General features: G+C 50.2%; 1 protein-coding gene across 3 annotated transcripts in view; it reads right to left on the bottom strand.

Annotated features, from left to right (window-relative positions):
- DOCK4 (dedicator of cytokinesis 4) overlaps positions 1-14,287 on the bottom strand; it is a 198,877-nt gene that overhangs the window by 44,423 nt on the left and 140,167 nt on the right. For all 3 annotated transcript variants that reach the window (XM_036327289.1, XM_036327291.1, XM_036327290.1), the window contains exons 22-29: positions 14,114-14,284; positions 13,349-13,541; positions 10,018-10,145; positions 7,742-7,876; positions 6,625-6,723; positions 3,338-3,432; positions 2,388-2,463; positions 290-390 (exon numbers count right to left, since the gene is read on the bottom strand). In XM_036327289.1, the coding sequence (XP_036183182.1) occupies positions 290-390; positions 2,388-2,463; positions 3,338-3,432; positions 6,625-6,723; positions 7,742-7,876; positions 10,018-10,145; positions 13,349-13,541; positions 14,114-14,284 (998 nt within the window). The remainder of the gene's footprint in view (positions 1-289; positions 391-2,387; positions 2,464-3,337; positions 3,433-6,624; positions 6,724-7,741; positions 7,877-10,017; positions 10,146-13,348; positions 13,542-14,113; positions 14,285-14,287) is intronic.

Genomic DNA, 14,287 nt, shown 5'->3' with positions numbered 1-14,287 from the left:
CTCATTCAAATCTTCATATAAATCTTTAATAAAACAGATTTGCCTCATAATGTTCACTTTGGTAGTAATTTTGAATCCTGAAAGACTGAGGACAAATAAAAAAGTTTAAATAAGTTCAAAATATTGAAATTCCCAGAAAAGACTGCTTCTTGTCCTCTTGGTCATCTCCTCTCCACTGTAATTTCCGGCACGAACATCTGATCTATGAATCGTTTGAACTAAACACCCTTTAAAAGGCACCGTACTTGCTATGCCTCATGCTCCCATCTGATTCCACACCGGTACTTACTTTTCTAATACCTTTTTCTTTTTGGAAGGTGTGAACATCTCCAATTGCAGACACAGCTGGTTTATAAAAATGACCGCAAGGAAGAAGTACGAATCCCAGATCTGAAACAAAAATTAAAGATTTATGTATTATGTCGTCACAGAAATATTTACAGGGGAAGTGAGATGATACGTGGAGAGGTAAGTGGAGAGGGTATGGCTGATATCATCAGATGGTCCTGAGTTGATAACAGTAGAAGCTGGTTATGGGTACACGGGAGTTCCTTATGCTGCTCTCCCTACTTTTACATGTGCTTTAAATGCCCACAATAAGGAAGTAAACTAAATAAATACTCTCTTTTTCTCTATTGCTTCCACGTGGCGTCCCAGGTGTCAGGAGCTCTCTGGCACATTTACATGGAATACATTTCGTTTCTCTTATAACTGTGTGTCTCCAAGGAGGCAGAGGTATGAGACGAATCACGTTATTCCTGTGCGAATTCCTTTTTGGAGCTCCTTTCAATGTAGAACTCAAAAGGATGCATACAGTTCTTTGGAAATGCCAACTGCTTTAAATTCAGGCAGTATATAAAACTTCCCCGCCCACGCAAATCGTTTGATTCAAAGTTTTCTTACCCCCAAAACAGCATCAGAGAGAGACCAGAATAAAATCGCTGACAATAAACTTAACCAAAAAGATAAGATATAAGGAAAGAAACTACTTCTCTATTGATACCAAGTAAAATTAAAAAGGGTTAATATCTTTCATATATAAAGAGTTCTCACAATTAAAAAGTATGATAGAACCCCCGCAAAATAATGAACAAAGGTCACAAAATATGGATTTTAGTCAATAACTAATAACTATTAAGAAATGCAAATTAGAGCAAAAAAGATTTTATCTCATCAAATTGTCAAAAAAAAAAAAAAAGTCTCTCCCAGTGTTGGTGTTGTAGATATAGATAATCAAATGGGTGGTACAACCTTTAACTCAGCAATTCCACTTATAAACATTTATTCAAAGAAATAATTGGGGACATATGCCAAGTTTTATTTTGTAAGGATGTACATAAAAAAGAATAATTTATAGGAACAAAATTAGAAACAACCAAAGTATTAAAAAGTAGAGCTTTGATTATGAAGTTTTGACAGGTTAATTATTATAAAGTCTGATATAAGGTCTGATATAAAGAAATATTACGCAACTATTAAAATTCCATTGGTCTTATTATATATGTGGGATTTTTTTTATATTTTCTAGTTAACCAATAAGGACATTTTATTAAATGTTTAATGTGAAAGATGTTATTTAAAAAATAATAAGAAATAAAGATGCCCCAAAGCATAGACATCCTGAAGGAGAGACAGCACAGCCCCGCTCACCTCTTCACCATTTCCTGTTTGCCCCTGAAAAAGTAGGCCAAGAACTCTTATTAGAGACCCAAGCACATCACAGACGCAGAGTTCTGCCTTAGAGAACTTTACTAATCATTTTTTTCCTTCACATTAATTTATTCTAAAAAAATGGGATTACTTTGTAAGCGTTTTCTTCATATAAACTCTATCTTAAGATATGTCTTAAAAACATTATGTTCTAAGTCCCCTTAGTCATGCATGAGGGTCACAAAGAGAAGAAAAGAATTAAAAATTATGGTAACGAGTCCAGCCAACGTGACTCAGTGGTTGAGCATCTACCTCTGAACCAGGAGGTCACAGTTCCATTCCTGGTCAGGGCACATGCCTGGGTTGCGGGCTCAATCCCCAGTGGGGGGCATGCATGAGGCAGCTAATCGATGATTCTCTCTCATCATTGATTTTTTTCTCTCTCCCTCTCTTCCTCTCTGAAGTCAATAAAACAAATATTTTTTTTAAATTCTGGTTATGACACAGCACTGTCTCCTCTTAGGCACTGGGATTCCACCCAGCGGGTAAGCACCATATAGCCCTGACTTGCTCACACATATAATGAAAACTCTTGTAGATGGCCCGAGGTGAATTTGAGGTAGCCAGAATAAATGGACTTTCCTATGATTAAGAGAAAACAAACAAATGAGGCCATTTCCTTGAGTGCCAGGTGAAACCTTTACCCCAAGTCGAATAGTTATGCGCGTAATACTTACCTTATAATCGAAGTTTTCATTTAAGAAGTTCTTACGAAGTGCGTCTGACAGGTAGAGAACCGTTGTGATGATCACGCTAGGGATCAAAGTAACACAGAGAAAGTTAGGAACTCCACACAATGCAGAAGAATACTATACAGCTGTACAAGGAAAAGAAAAGGGAAAATAAAACAGTAAAGAACAAGGGGCTCTGCATGTACGACTGTGGGACGATCGCCAGGACTGTGAAGGAAAGAGCCATGTACAGAAGAATGCCCACGTTCTGCCTCCTGCGAGGCTCGGACTTAGGGACCCTGGTGCAGGGACCGTGGAAGTAACTGAACTAACAGGTGGTTTCCCCAGGCTGGGCAGGGGATAAACAAGGAGGGGGTGGGGTTTCTCAGGGCATCATCTATCTGTTCTATTGTCCGATTTTTTAAAAATATGTTTTTATTCATTTCAGAGAGGAAGGGAGAGGGAGAGAGGAACAGAAACATCAATGAGAATCACTGATCGGGTGCCTCCTATTTGACTTTGAACCACAGTAATGTACCACCTGTTTAAAACAAGTAGTAGTGGTTTTTTAAAAGCAGTGAGAGAAGGTAATTCAAAGGCAGAGGAAAAGGACCCCAGGACTTGGCAACCTTGAGCTTGACATCAAACTAAAAACATCTGTTGTCCTCCGCTCTAACCCTGGATGATGAGCTTCAAGTATCATCAATATAGAAGTCGTACTAGCCTGGCCCGTGTTGCTCAGTGGTTGAGCACGGACCTATGAACCAGGAGGTCACTGGTTTGATTCCTGTTATGGGGCACATATCTAGGTTGTGGGCTCAACCCCCAGTGTGGGGCGTGCAGAAGGCAACTGATCAATGATTCTCTCTCATCATTGATGTTTCTCTCTCTCTCCCTTCCTCTCTCTCTAAAAAGACAATAAAAAAATTTTTTTTTTTTAAAAAAAAAGGTCTTACTTGTTAGCCACCAGGCGCATCACAGTCCAGTCCTTGGGGAACATCTCGGGCCGTATCAATGTTCGGAACACAGTGAATATCTGCAGCAGGAAGTCCTTGGGTGAGGGAGAAACAGACCATCTCACTGCGATAATTGGTTATTGTAACGCACACGCACGTACACACGTGTGCGGGCACACACACACAGTGGTGTGAGTGGACCCAGCGACCCATGCTTCGCAGCTAGGGTAGTGCAGAAACACTCCCCTCCTATGTAAAATTCATTTTCCAATTACAATGGCCTGTGCAGGCATTCCTCTCAGAGATGTCAGGCCAGAGGGCGATGGCATTTCTGGAGATGTTTTTCCACAGGTCACCTGGAAACACGCTGTTGTCAGAGGTGGCGATACCTCCCCTTCGCACCTGATCAGGGGGGCCCAGGAGGCCACAGCACATGGTCACACACCGCATGGAGTGCAGAAACGTCGCTGGCCCGACTCAGAAAGAGATGGGTGCAGTCTAGCTTCGATTTAGATTCATTAACTGACCCTTAAAGAATTTTTGTTGTAACCTGAAGGGCTACTAGGAAAATATCTCTAACAATTTGATTGAAGGCAACAGGATGGTGTTGCCGAAAATGTAAAAACAACAACCACAACCCCAAACACAAAAGTTTTATTTGTCAAACCCAGTAACACATTATGTTAAACATGTAAGCTGCTTGAATATAAGATTGTGGTTGTCACTCAAATCATCAGAAGGCAGAAAGGCAGACTCTTAAAAACGAAGAAACATACGTGTGTGCGTGTGCGTGTGTGTACATGTGTGTGCGTGTGTACATGTGTGTGTGCGTGTGTGTGTGTAACATACTCCGACAGCTCTGCTCAAGCTCGTAAATATTTAGACAAGAATTTATTTTAGCTTCTTTGGCACCAACCCATACATTGAGAACAGGTTTGATTCCAGTCAAGGGCACGTATCTCGATTGTGAGCTCGATCCCCACCCCCGCAGCCCTGGTCAGGGCACGTGAGGGAGGCAACTAATCGATATGTCTCTCTCACATCGATGTTTCTCTCTTTCTGCCTCTCCTCCTCCCTTCTACTCTCTCTAAAAATTCAACGAAAAACTATCCTCAGGTGAGGATTCACAAAAAAAACAAAACAAAAGGAAGATCCCGATGAATTAAAACGTACGCAGGTGGTTTGTTAGGAACAGACAATGTTTGTCTGGGGCGAGGGGTTTGAAAGCAGCCGAGGAACTGTGGATAGAAGGTAGACTGAGGACAGAGAAGGCTTGCTGAGACCTGGGGCTCTGTCCTGTAGGTAACGTGGAGTCCTCAAGGCTTAAAGTTGGAGTAAGGCTTAATCAGATAGGATTTTAAAAAACATATATTTTTGTTGATTTCAGAGAGGAAGGGAGAGGGAGAGAGAGAAACATCAATGAGGAGAGAGAATTACTGATGGGCTGCCTCCTGCACACCCCACACTGGGGATTGAGCTCACAACCTGGGCCTGTGCCCTGACCGGGAATCGAACCGTGAGCTCCTGATTTCATAGGTTGACGCTCAACCACGGAGCCACGCCAGCCCGGCAGATACGGTTTTTGAGCCAGTACACAAAGGACAATGAAAGGTTACAACGTCCTACGTAACTTCCGGAACGTGTATAACCAACCTCATGCCTTAAAGGCCGCCCCACAGTTCTGCATGGAAAGTCATAATCCACAGAGCACAGGACCCTCACTGCTCTCCTCCCACATAAAATGCCAGGGACGTGGATGAATGTCAGCCCGCAGGAGAAGGTGGGTGTACAATAAACCATTACTGACGACAGAGGAAGGAAAAAACCCTAATCACTTCTTACTTTTTGCTTTTGTTCATTTCTAAAATAACGCCGTGTCCCAGAGAAGGGAAGAATTAACAAGGCCAAGTGGCAGCCTCTGGCCCTGCGCCCACGCACTTCTGCGACACTGTGCCTCACGCTCAGCGCCCATAGCACGCGCGGGCCGCGGAGGAGAAACGGCAGGACTTTGCTGCCCTTAATAACTCTGGGGATTTAAAGGACTGAATTATGGCGGCCAGACTTCCTCAGTGAAGAATGGCTCATCCACATCTGATGGAAGTTAATCACTGCAGCACCATCCTCCTTTTCAACCACAAGGTGGCCTTCTGTGTGTAGCGGTCCAGCGCTTCTCACCCACTGAAATCCTAAACTCAAGAGTGGCTGTAAGCATGAGAAACATGGGCGCTCGGGCTGGAGCATGAACATGCCCATCACCCGCCCGCTCGAGTCTACATCTGCCTGAGCCTACTCTTCGCTTCCTCTGACTCCGCTGCCGACCGCTCCGGACTGGCTGACGGGTTCTTCTGAGATCAGACGACCTCCTCCAGGCAGTTCAGAGTCAGAGATACGTGACCCTTACGCATTGTCTATGTTTTTAAAAATGTACAAGTGCCCCCCCAGGCCCTGGGAAGGCTTCCAGTCATGTGCCGTCAGGGCGACTGTCCCCACTGGCCTAGACTTCACCCCCCGCAGTTCAGAACCTTCCCATCACGAAGCTGTTGATAATGTCTGGGTCCCCAGAGGAAAACTGGAGGGATGGAGAGAAATAAAAGCAACAAAAGGACAGGCGACAGGTCCTTTCTCCCACTGAGGACAATCAACTTCCAAGCTCTCAGGGAATGCCATGAAGGAAGCAGCGGAGTGGCCTAAATCTCGGCCACGACCAGATATTTAGAAACATCAATATTTTTTATTGCTTGTCAGCGTGTCAGACGAGCACAGCGTATGGCTTAGGCTACAGGCTGGCTGAGAATATCAGCTCAACTCTGCCTCCCGCACCAGCACACAGCAGCCGGAATCTCACACAGGGGTTTCATAGGGATGGAACCAGCCAACATATCTCAGTAAGCCCTTATCTTCCCTGAGGGCGATAGTCCCAAGGCCACTGAACTAGGGTTAGTCTCCTCAGCTCTGGTACTCTGTTTCTGGCCTGTTGCAGGCTGATGACAGGTGTTTTCAATGCTACGTTCTTGTCCAAGATAAGCGTTAATTACTTTGCATGAACATAGAAACTTTACAGCAAGCATGTCAAACTCACAGCCCGCAGGCCGCATGCCGGCCGCGAGTCTGACATACTTGCCTGACAGAGCCAACACGGATGAGCAGATGTGTGGACAAAGCAGAGAAAAGGCAGCTGAAAGTTTAATGGAAAGTAGTAAAGCAACTGTCAAGGGACTGTCCGGACAACGCTGAAGAAGAGCGAGAGAAGTTCAGAAGGGACATTAAAAACTTTAGCTGCCACTTACCCTCAGTTCCTCCTTTGTACTGAAACTGTCAAGAAGCTGTTGATAATGCCTGTCTGTCATTTGTCGTAACAGGGACAGGAGACAAGCAACAAACTCCCCCTAATTAAAACACAGACAGACAAGCATGTTTTTCAACAAGACATAGATACATCAGTGACTTGCTTTAAACTACTCTAAAACAGAACATTTTAAAAAACCACTATGGCCCAAACTCCCTCTATGAAGTCTTCTTACTCTAAATTCACCATCATGTCACAGTCAAAGTCTCTCCCCAGAGAACCATTTCCTTGTTGTACATGAATTTCTAAATTCAGAGTGGAATTCCTCACTGGGGTGAAGGCTTCTTACTAGGGAAGTAACTGCACACACGCAAGGAGGCATGGCAATGAGGCCCCTAACCTTTGATTCAGCAGTTACTACGCCTTCTTTCATTACGCCATCAGTGCTAAGAGGTAGGCAGTATAATACGTATTTAAAGAAAAAAGATGGCCCGGCCAGCATGGCTCAGTGGAGCATCGACCTATGAACCAGGAGGTCACCGTTCAATTCCCAGTCAGGGCATAGGCCTGGGTTGTGGGTTCGGTCCCCAGTAGGGGGTGTGCAGGAGGCAGCTGATCAATGATTCTCTCTCATCATGGATGTTCCTATCTCTATCTCCCTCTCGCTTCCTCTCTGAAATCAATAAAAACATATTTTTAAAAAATTAAGAAGGATGGTACATTTTGTTCTTTCACCAACTGTTCTTTGAACTTTAAAAAGCTCTCTCCGGCTGGAGAAAACAACACCCTAGTAACAGGTTCCCTTTACAATATCTAACCGTGCGGGAGGCAGCTTTCACGCAGTAACACGCGTGGCCATCAGTCCACACCCCCCATCCCGGGCCTCGGGACCCTCGCGGTTACAAATGCTGCTTCCTTCGCATGTGATTCTGCCCGGCTGTGGGCACGCGGGGACCGGCTGAGCACAGGCCCGTCTGCCACACTCTGCTGTGCTTGTCTGAAGTTCTCGTGCTCGACACCCCAGGCCAGAGCCCGGATTCCCGCAGCACCCACCCTCCCAGCGACCGCGGCTTTGGCCCGCACCCGCCCGGCCCCGCGGCCGCTGGCTGGGGACTCACGGTGACGTCCTGGAAGTGAAGCCGCGTGGCGGCGCCGGAGGCCTGCGGGCGGCTGGTGATCTCCAGGATGGTCCGCAGCAGGATGTCCAGCAGGCTGGCCACGATCACGTCGATCTCCTCCAGCACCGACTTCTCCTGCAGAGAGAAAGGCCGCGTGCTCAGGGCGTTCTGCTCACGGCGCCCCGCTCTCTCGGGGAAAGGGGGAAAGAGCGTTTCCAAGTAGAGAAGGAGGCGCCGGAGAGCTCGGAGCTGTGCGGCCCTGGACGTCCCCTGGGTCAGCCCGGGAGCGACCTTCTTACAGAAAACCAGGGCGGAGGCAGCGAGAAGCTGACGCCCAGCACACACGCCGGCTGTGCAGCAGGTACCCGGGACCCACATACAAAGGGGAGTGAGGCCCTGGGACGGACACAGGACGGATTCGGCCTTGAGCGCATCAGCTTGCCCGTCTGCACCCGAGCCCGCCCCCTCCCCCCACCCCGGAAAGTCCTCTGGCTTCTGAAAGTCCACCATATGTTTCTATCTCAGGTGGTGCGCACACCCCTCTTCTCAGTGCCCGAATCGCACAGGCCGTTCCCCAGAACTCGGTGTGAAGTGCGAATGACGCTCTGTGAACGTGACTGTCATCAGGAGCCCCGCCTGCTGATGTGAGCACAGGCACTCACACTCGGAAACGCCATCAGCTGCCGCTGCGACCTCAGGCCAGTGACCAGGTGGCGCTGCCCTCCTGAAGCAAGTTCACCCTCCCCAGGCCTCCAGTTCTGGGCGGCCAGGCCTCCGCGCTGCCCACGGGGAGTGATCTGGACTCTCCACCCGCCCGAGACAAGGCTCTGCCAAGTGCTCCCCCCAAGAGAACACGTGGAAAGAGCGAGCCTGAAAGAGCCCTGGGCGGGGTTTCCAGGATGAACTTTCTTACACGCGTGAGAAAACCACCATGGTTTCCTCCCAAAGCAGAGACCACCACCCCACCCCAGCACCGTGTGGCCGAGTCCCCTGACGCAGCGCCCAGGGGAACGGGAGCCCCCCACGGGCAGCCGCCACAGGTTCCCGCGTGAGCGAGCTCGCGGCACTCGCCCAGCAGCCGCAGTGTGGCCCGCCAGCTCACCAGGCTCCGCAGAGCGGGCTCCTGAACTGGGTAGAGGGTGTCTTAAGGCAAAATGAACGCCTTCCCTGTCACTGCGGGGACCTAGTCCCAAGTCACCCGCGGGCCTGGGCCTGGAGGCTGCCCAGGACCCATCGCCCCACCCAGCCAGGTCTCCTCCACATTCAGACACAGCTGCCCTCGTCCCCTCCCCTGGAGCCCCGTCACCGGCCAGCCGACCCTTCAGGCGGCCACCACGGAGGGCCAGAAGCGGGAGACCTGCAGAGCTGTCAGTGGGGGCAGAGCCACGGAGGGCTCACCCTCGCCATCATGTGACAGACGAGCAAGATGCTTAATCGCAGCTGCAGGCGGAGCTGGAGCAGGACCCTCCGTGTGGCTGTCACATCAGGCCCGAGCTGCGGCGTGCATGCCCGAGCTGTCCCACTGACAAGCAAGTGTGCGATTTCCCCATCTGCACTGAACTTCCAGTGCGAAGGCCTCGCACTGCGTCAGGAACTGACAGAATCCCCTCAGTGACAGCAGGCTAGGATTCTGGGAGGATGGGGAACGGCTGTGGGGCAAGATACCCGAGGTTCCGGGGCTTTCCTCGGCTCCCACAGTGTCCACAGGCCATGGCCAAGCATCACCATCCCATCCCAGACAGGCCCCCGCAGACTTCCCTCGCGCGGCCCTTCATCTCCCACAGAGCCTTCTCATATCGAGATGAAAGACAGTCCGGCTCAGTGGTTGAGCGTTAACCTATGAACTAGGAGGTCCTGGCTCGATTCCCAGTCAGGGTTCATGCCTGGGATGCGGGCTCCATCCCCTGTAGGGGGTGTGCAGGAGGCAGCCAATCAATGTTTCTCTCTCATCACAGATGTTTCTATCTCGCTCTCCCACTCCCTTCCTCCCTGAAATCAATAAAAATACGTTGAAAGAAATAAAAAGACACGTGGGAGGCGAGGAGTCTCCTCTTCCTATGGGGACACGGTTCTTTCTTAAAATACAAGCTTCAGAAACCCAGGTTATTGGGGGTTACAGCCACCCCACAAGATGAAAAAAAATTCCCCCAGAGGAAAAGCACAAAGTCCAACCCAGCTGCAGATGGAAGGGAGGGCGTCGGGGGTGACTCCACAGGGGTCTTTGAAGACAGTTAAGGCTTTAGGTCCGGGAGCGGCGAGGACGGGTGTCTACTCACCGAGCTGTTCTTCTTGCTGAGGCAGAACACATTGCTGAGGATGCGCGCGCACGCCACCAGGTCCTTCTGCTGCCGCAGGTGCATGTGCAGGTGATGCAGGACCACGGGCAGCAGGATGCACCTGGAATCTGCAGGGAGGAGCCGTTAGCGTCCCTGCACAGCCCCTTCCTCCACTTCATCAGTGTCAGGAATGGGATGATGATACCTTGTTAGCACAGGTAGCTAAGAAGGTGCCAGTCCCACACGGTCCATGTTCAAAGCCAGTAGCTCCTTTTCCCAACCCATGATTCCTGCACGCAAAAGGGTTTCACTCTTTTACTGAAATAGGGTTTTTAGCCTGAGCTGGTCTGGCTCAGTGGACAGAGCGTCAGCCTGTGAACTGAAGGGTGCCGGGTTCAATTCCAGTCAAGGGCACATGCCCAGGTTGCGAGCTTGATCCCAAACAGGGGGCGTGCAGGAGGCAGCAGATCCATGATTCTCATCATTGATGTTTCTATCTCTCTCTCCTCTCTTCCTCTCTGAAATCAATAAAAATATATGTTTTTCAAAAAGAAATGTTTTTTTAAAAAGTGCTTGTTTTACCTCCAAATATCAAAATGGCATGCTTCTCGGGCCATTTCCTGGTTTTCCACTGAGATGGGTCACCCACTGGCTTCCTAGAGGGCGGACACGATGTGGTTTATTTCACTCGCCTCTCGGCTCCCAGCCCCACTGAAGACTCAGGGCACACAGAGAAATGAACACTTGGGGTGTGCCGCCATTCTGACGTCCGGCCCTCTGTGCGTGGTTGGAGTCTTGTTTGGTTTTGGTTTAGTCGATCTCTTTTTGAAAGCTTTTGGGAAATTATTCCTGGTAATTCAAAATTTCATGATTACTCCTTGTGTTTTGGTCTCTTCAATCCATGAACTCATATCCCTCCGCTCGGGGAACTTGCCGTGAATTACGGCTACGATGATTTCCTTCCCTTTCATTATTTTCTGTCCTGTGTCTGGAACTTTGCCTATATTCACATCATGAATCTCTCTCTCTTTAAATTTACCTTTATTGCTGAAAGTATTACAGATGTCCTTTTTTCCCCATTGACCCTCCACCCCCACCCCAGGCCTTCACCACACTATTGTCTCTGTCCATGGGTTATGCATATATGCATATGAGTTCTCTGGTTCATCTCTTCCCGCCTCTCCCCCCTTCCCTCTGAGATTCCTTAGTCTGTTCATACTCCTATGTCTCGGGATCTGTTTTGTTCATCAGTTTATTTTGTTCATTAGATTCCACGTACGAGTGAGATCCTGTGGTACTTGTCTTCCTCTGACTGGCTTATTTTGCTTAGCATAATGCTCTCCAGGTCCCGCCATGCTGTGCCCAAGGGTAAGAGATCCCTCTTTTAGAAAATCTTAAACTATCTTCTACTTTTTCTGACTTTTTTTTAATCTTATTTTTTGTCCAACTTTCTGGGCTATTTCCTTACTTTACCCCCCAAGCCTTCGATTAAGTTTCCCTGTTTATGCTCCGATATATTTCTGCTCCAAGGGTCCCTCCTTCCTTCCCAGGCCAGTGTCCCGGGCCTGCAAGCTGGGCAGGCACACAGGCTCTAGGCCACCTGCTCTAGGCCGTCGCTGCACCAGGAAATTCAGAGTAATTTTCACACCAGACGCTTGCATTTCCCTGACGTGGCCGCTCACGTTTGCTTCTTGGGGTGACCTCTCCCGATACCGCCCATCCTTGTTTCACGCCTGCACGGTTTGTCTCTTGGGAAATCAGACTCTTTTCTTGATGTTTTGTTTTATTTTCTCACTGAAGTCTCTTTCTCTTTCAAGTTCTTCTTTGTGTGTCCGTTTCTTCCCTTTGGCCTCTGATTTTCACAGGACCTGGCGACCTTCCATGGTCACCCCTCTCACCAGCGAGCACCCGGCTTGTGGGCGGGCGAGGCTTTGCTGCGGGGCACAAAGGGGGGAGCCCCCATTTCGGAAGCTCTTCTCTCGGCTGGTCAGTCTCCTGTGGAGGAACCTCCAGACCCCTCCTGGGCAGCACGAGCCCACACCTGTCAGGGACCTGTCAGGCCGGGCCCGGCCACGGCTGCTGGGTCTCTGTCTAATGGTGAGGCCTGTCTGTCGTGGGGAGCCCTGTGCCCCATTGAGCAGCATCTGATTCTCTGCTCCAGGCCCATCTCATTCACTTCATCCAGGGGGTAAGCTCCTTGGGCACAACTCAGAGGAATCACTCTTGGTTTATAAACACCCATGCGTCCTACATTTGCATAAATTATAATTCCACTTGACTTGTTCATAAAAAATGGATAACTTAAGGACCTCTATGCTGATCAAAGGAATTAAACTTGTTAGAAACCTACAAGGAAAATTCCAGGCCCTCGTGGCTTCTATGAGTCCTATGAAGCATTTTATAGAAGAAACCGTAACAAGTCTGTGTGAATTCTCCCAGAAAACCAAGCAAACAGGGACCACAACGGACTCACTGAAGGAGGCAGGCATCGCCGAGGCCCACATCGGCCAACGACATTACGAGATTTAAAAAACCACAGATGGGTACCTCCCTCAACACAGAGGCAAACCTCCGTGTAAAATGTCACCAACACCCATGCGGGTGATACATATCTCACTATGATTAAACAAGTCTGTCCTGAGGATTTAAGGCCGAACCCTCCATCGGTGCAATTCACAACACTAACAGCGGATGCAGAGAAACCAGGCAAGATCAGCCTCGTCTCGTGATAAAAAAGGCCGAGAGCAAAGGACGGAAGGTCCTTCCGTCAGGTGAACAGTGAAGGGCATCAGTGAAGTGCCCGCCTCCAGCGAACACAACGCCGCACAGCAGAGCTGTCTCCTTAAGGCCACAGACAAGGCGAGGGCGGCCACGTCTGCCTGTTGGTGCAGCACTGGCCTGGTCCCCAGCCAGGTAGCGAGATGTCTCACGGGAAAAGGCGTATGTGACTCTCTTCCTAACACACATCAGAGGGCGCAAACCAAGGACTCAGGGCGGGAGGGAGCCTTCCTCAGCGCCTGCACAAACACACCGGCCTCCCAGGACAAGGAAGCGCACCTACACCCACCGAGGGACCAGTCCCTCACCAGCAGGGCTCCCCTTCCTTCCAGAAACAGGGTTGAGTAGCCATACGCGTGTGCCTGGCTCCTCAACAGGCTTATCCCGCCACCTGGGCCCAGGGCCATGGAGAAGGAGGCTGGCGTCTGCCATCTGAACGGCTTCGCTGCCCCGCGGCCACGGAGGCGAGGCGGGCGTGGGAGCTGCCCCGCGGCCACGGAGGCGAGGCGGGCGTGGGAGCTGCCCTGCGCGCTCTGCCCTGCGGGACGCCCACCTGGGTTGGTGTAGAGCTGGCTCTCCACGGTCTGGCCGATGCACTGCAGCTTCACCGCCTGCAGCGTCTCGTCCACGTGCAGGAGGGTGGGCAGGCTGCCCAGCGTGTCCTGCACCAGGTTGGCCACTTCCCGGACGTCGAAGAGCTTCAGCAGCTCCGAGTACACGGCGGGGAAGGAGCTCAGGAACACGGCCTTCAAGAGAGAAACGCAGGTCAACCCCCGGCACGCCCTCAGCAGCAAGCTGTGAGACACCAGGGAGGCCCGGCCCCGCGGCTCAGGGGTTGATGGAGCGTCAACCTGTGAACCAGGAGGTCACAGTTCAAGTCCCAGTCAGGGCACATGCCCGGGTTGCGGGCTCGATCCCCAGTGTGGGGGGTGTAGGAGGCAGCCGATCAATGATTCTCTCTCATCACTAATGCTTCTATCTCCCTCTCCCTCTCCTTTCCTCTCTGAAATTAATAAAAAGTATTTATTTGTTTGGTTGATTAATCCTCACCCAAGAGTATTTTTCCATCGATTTTTAGAGAGAGTGGAAGAGAAAGGGAAGGACAGAGAGAAACATCGATGTGAGAGAAACACATCGATTGGTTGCCTCCTGCACGTGCCCTGACCAGGGCCCGGGTCGAGGAGCAGCCTGCAACGGAGATAGCTGCCCTTGACCAGAATTGAACCCCGGACCCTTTGGTCTGCAGGCCGACGCTCTACCCACTGAGCCACACTGGCCAGGGCAATAAAAAATATCTTTAAAAAGAAAAGCAACGCACCTGGGACTGAGAGAGCGGCCCGGCCCCTTTGCTCTCCTGCGAGAGGAAGAAGCGCACGGACAGGAGCAGCTCGCGGATGCAGCAGCGGAACTCCTCCTCGTGCTGCCCGCCCGTGGCCAGCGAGAACAGCCGGCGCGACTGCACTATGTACTTGAAGATGTACTCCTGGGCCTG

This window comes from Myotis myotis, unplaced genomic scaffold (assembly GCF_014108235.1).
Source record: "Myotis myotis isolate mMyoMyo1 unplaced genomic scaffold, mMyoMyo1.p scaffold_m19_p_11, whole genome shotgun sequence".
In the NCBI taxonomy this organism is placed as follows: Eukaryota; Metazoa; Chordata; class Mammalia; order Chiroptera; family Vespertilionidae; genus Myotis; species Myotis myotis.
The sequence above is the reverse complement of the archived record's forward strand: the minus strand, read 5'-3'. Positions and strand labels throughout refer to the sequence as shown.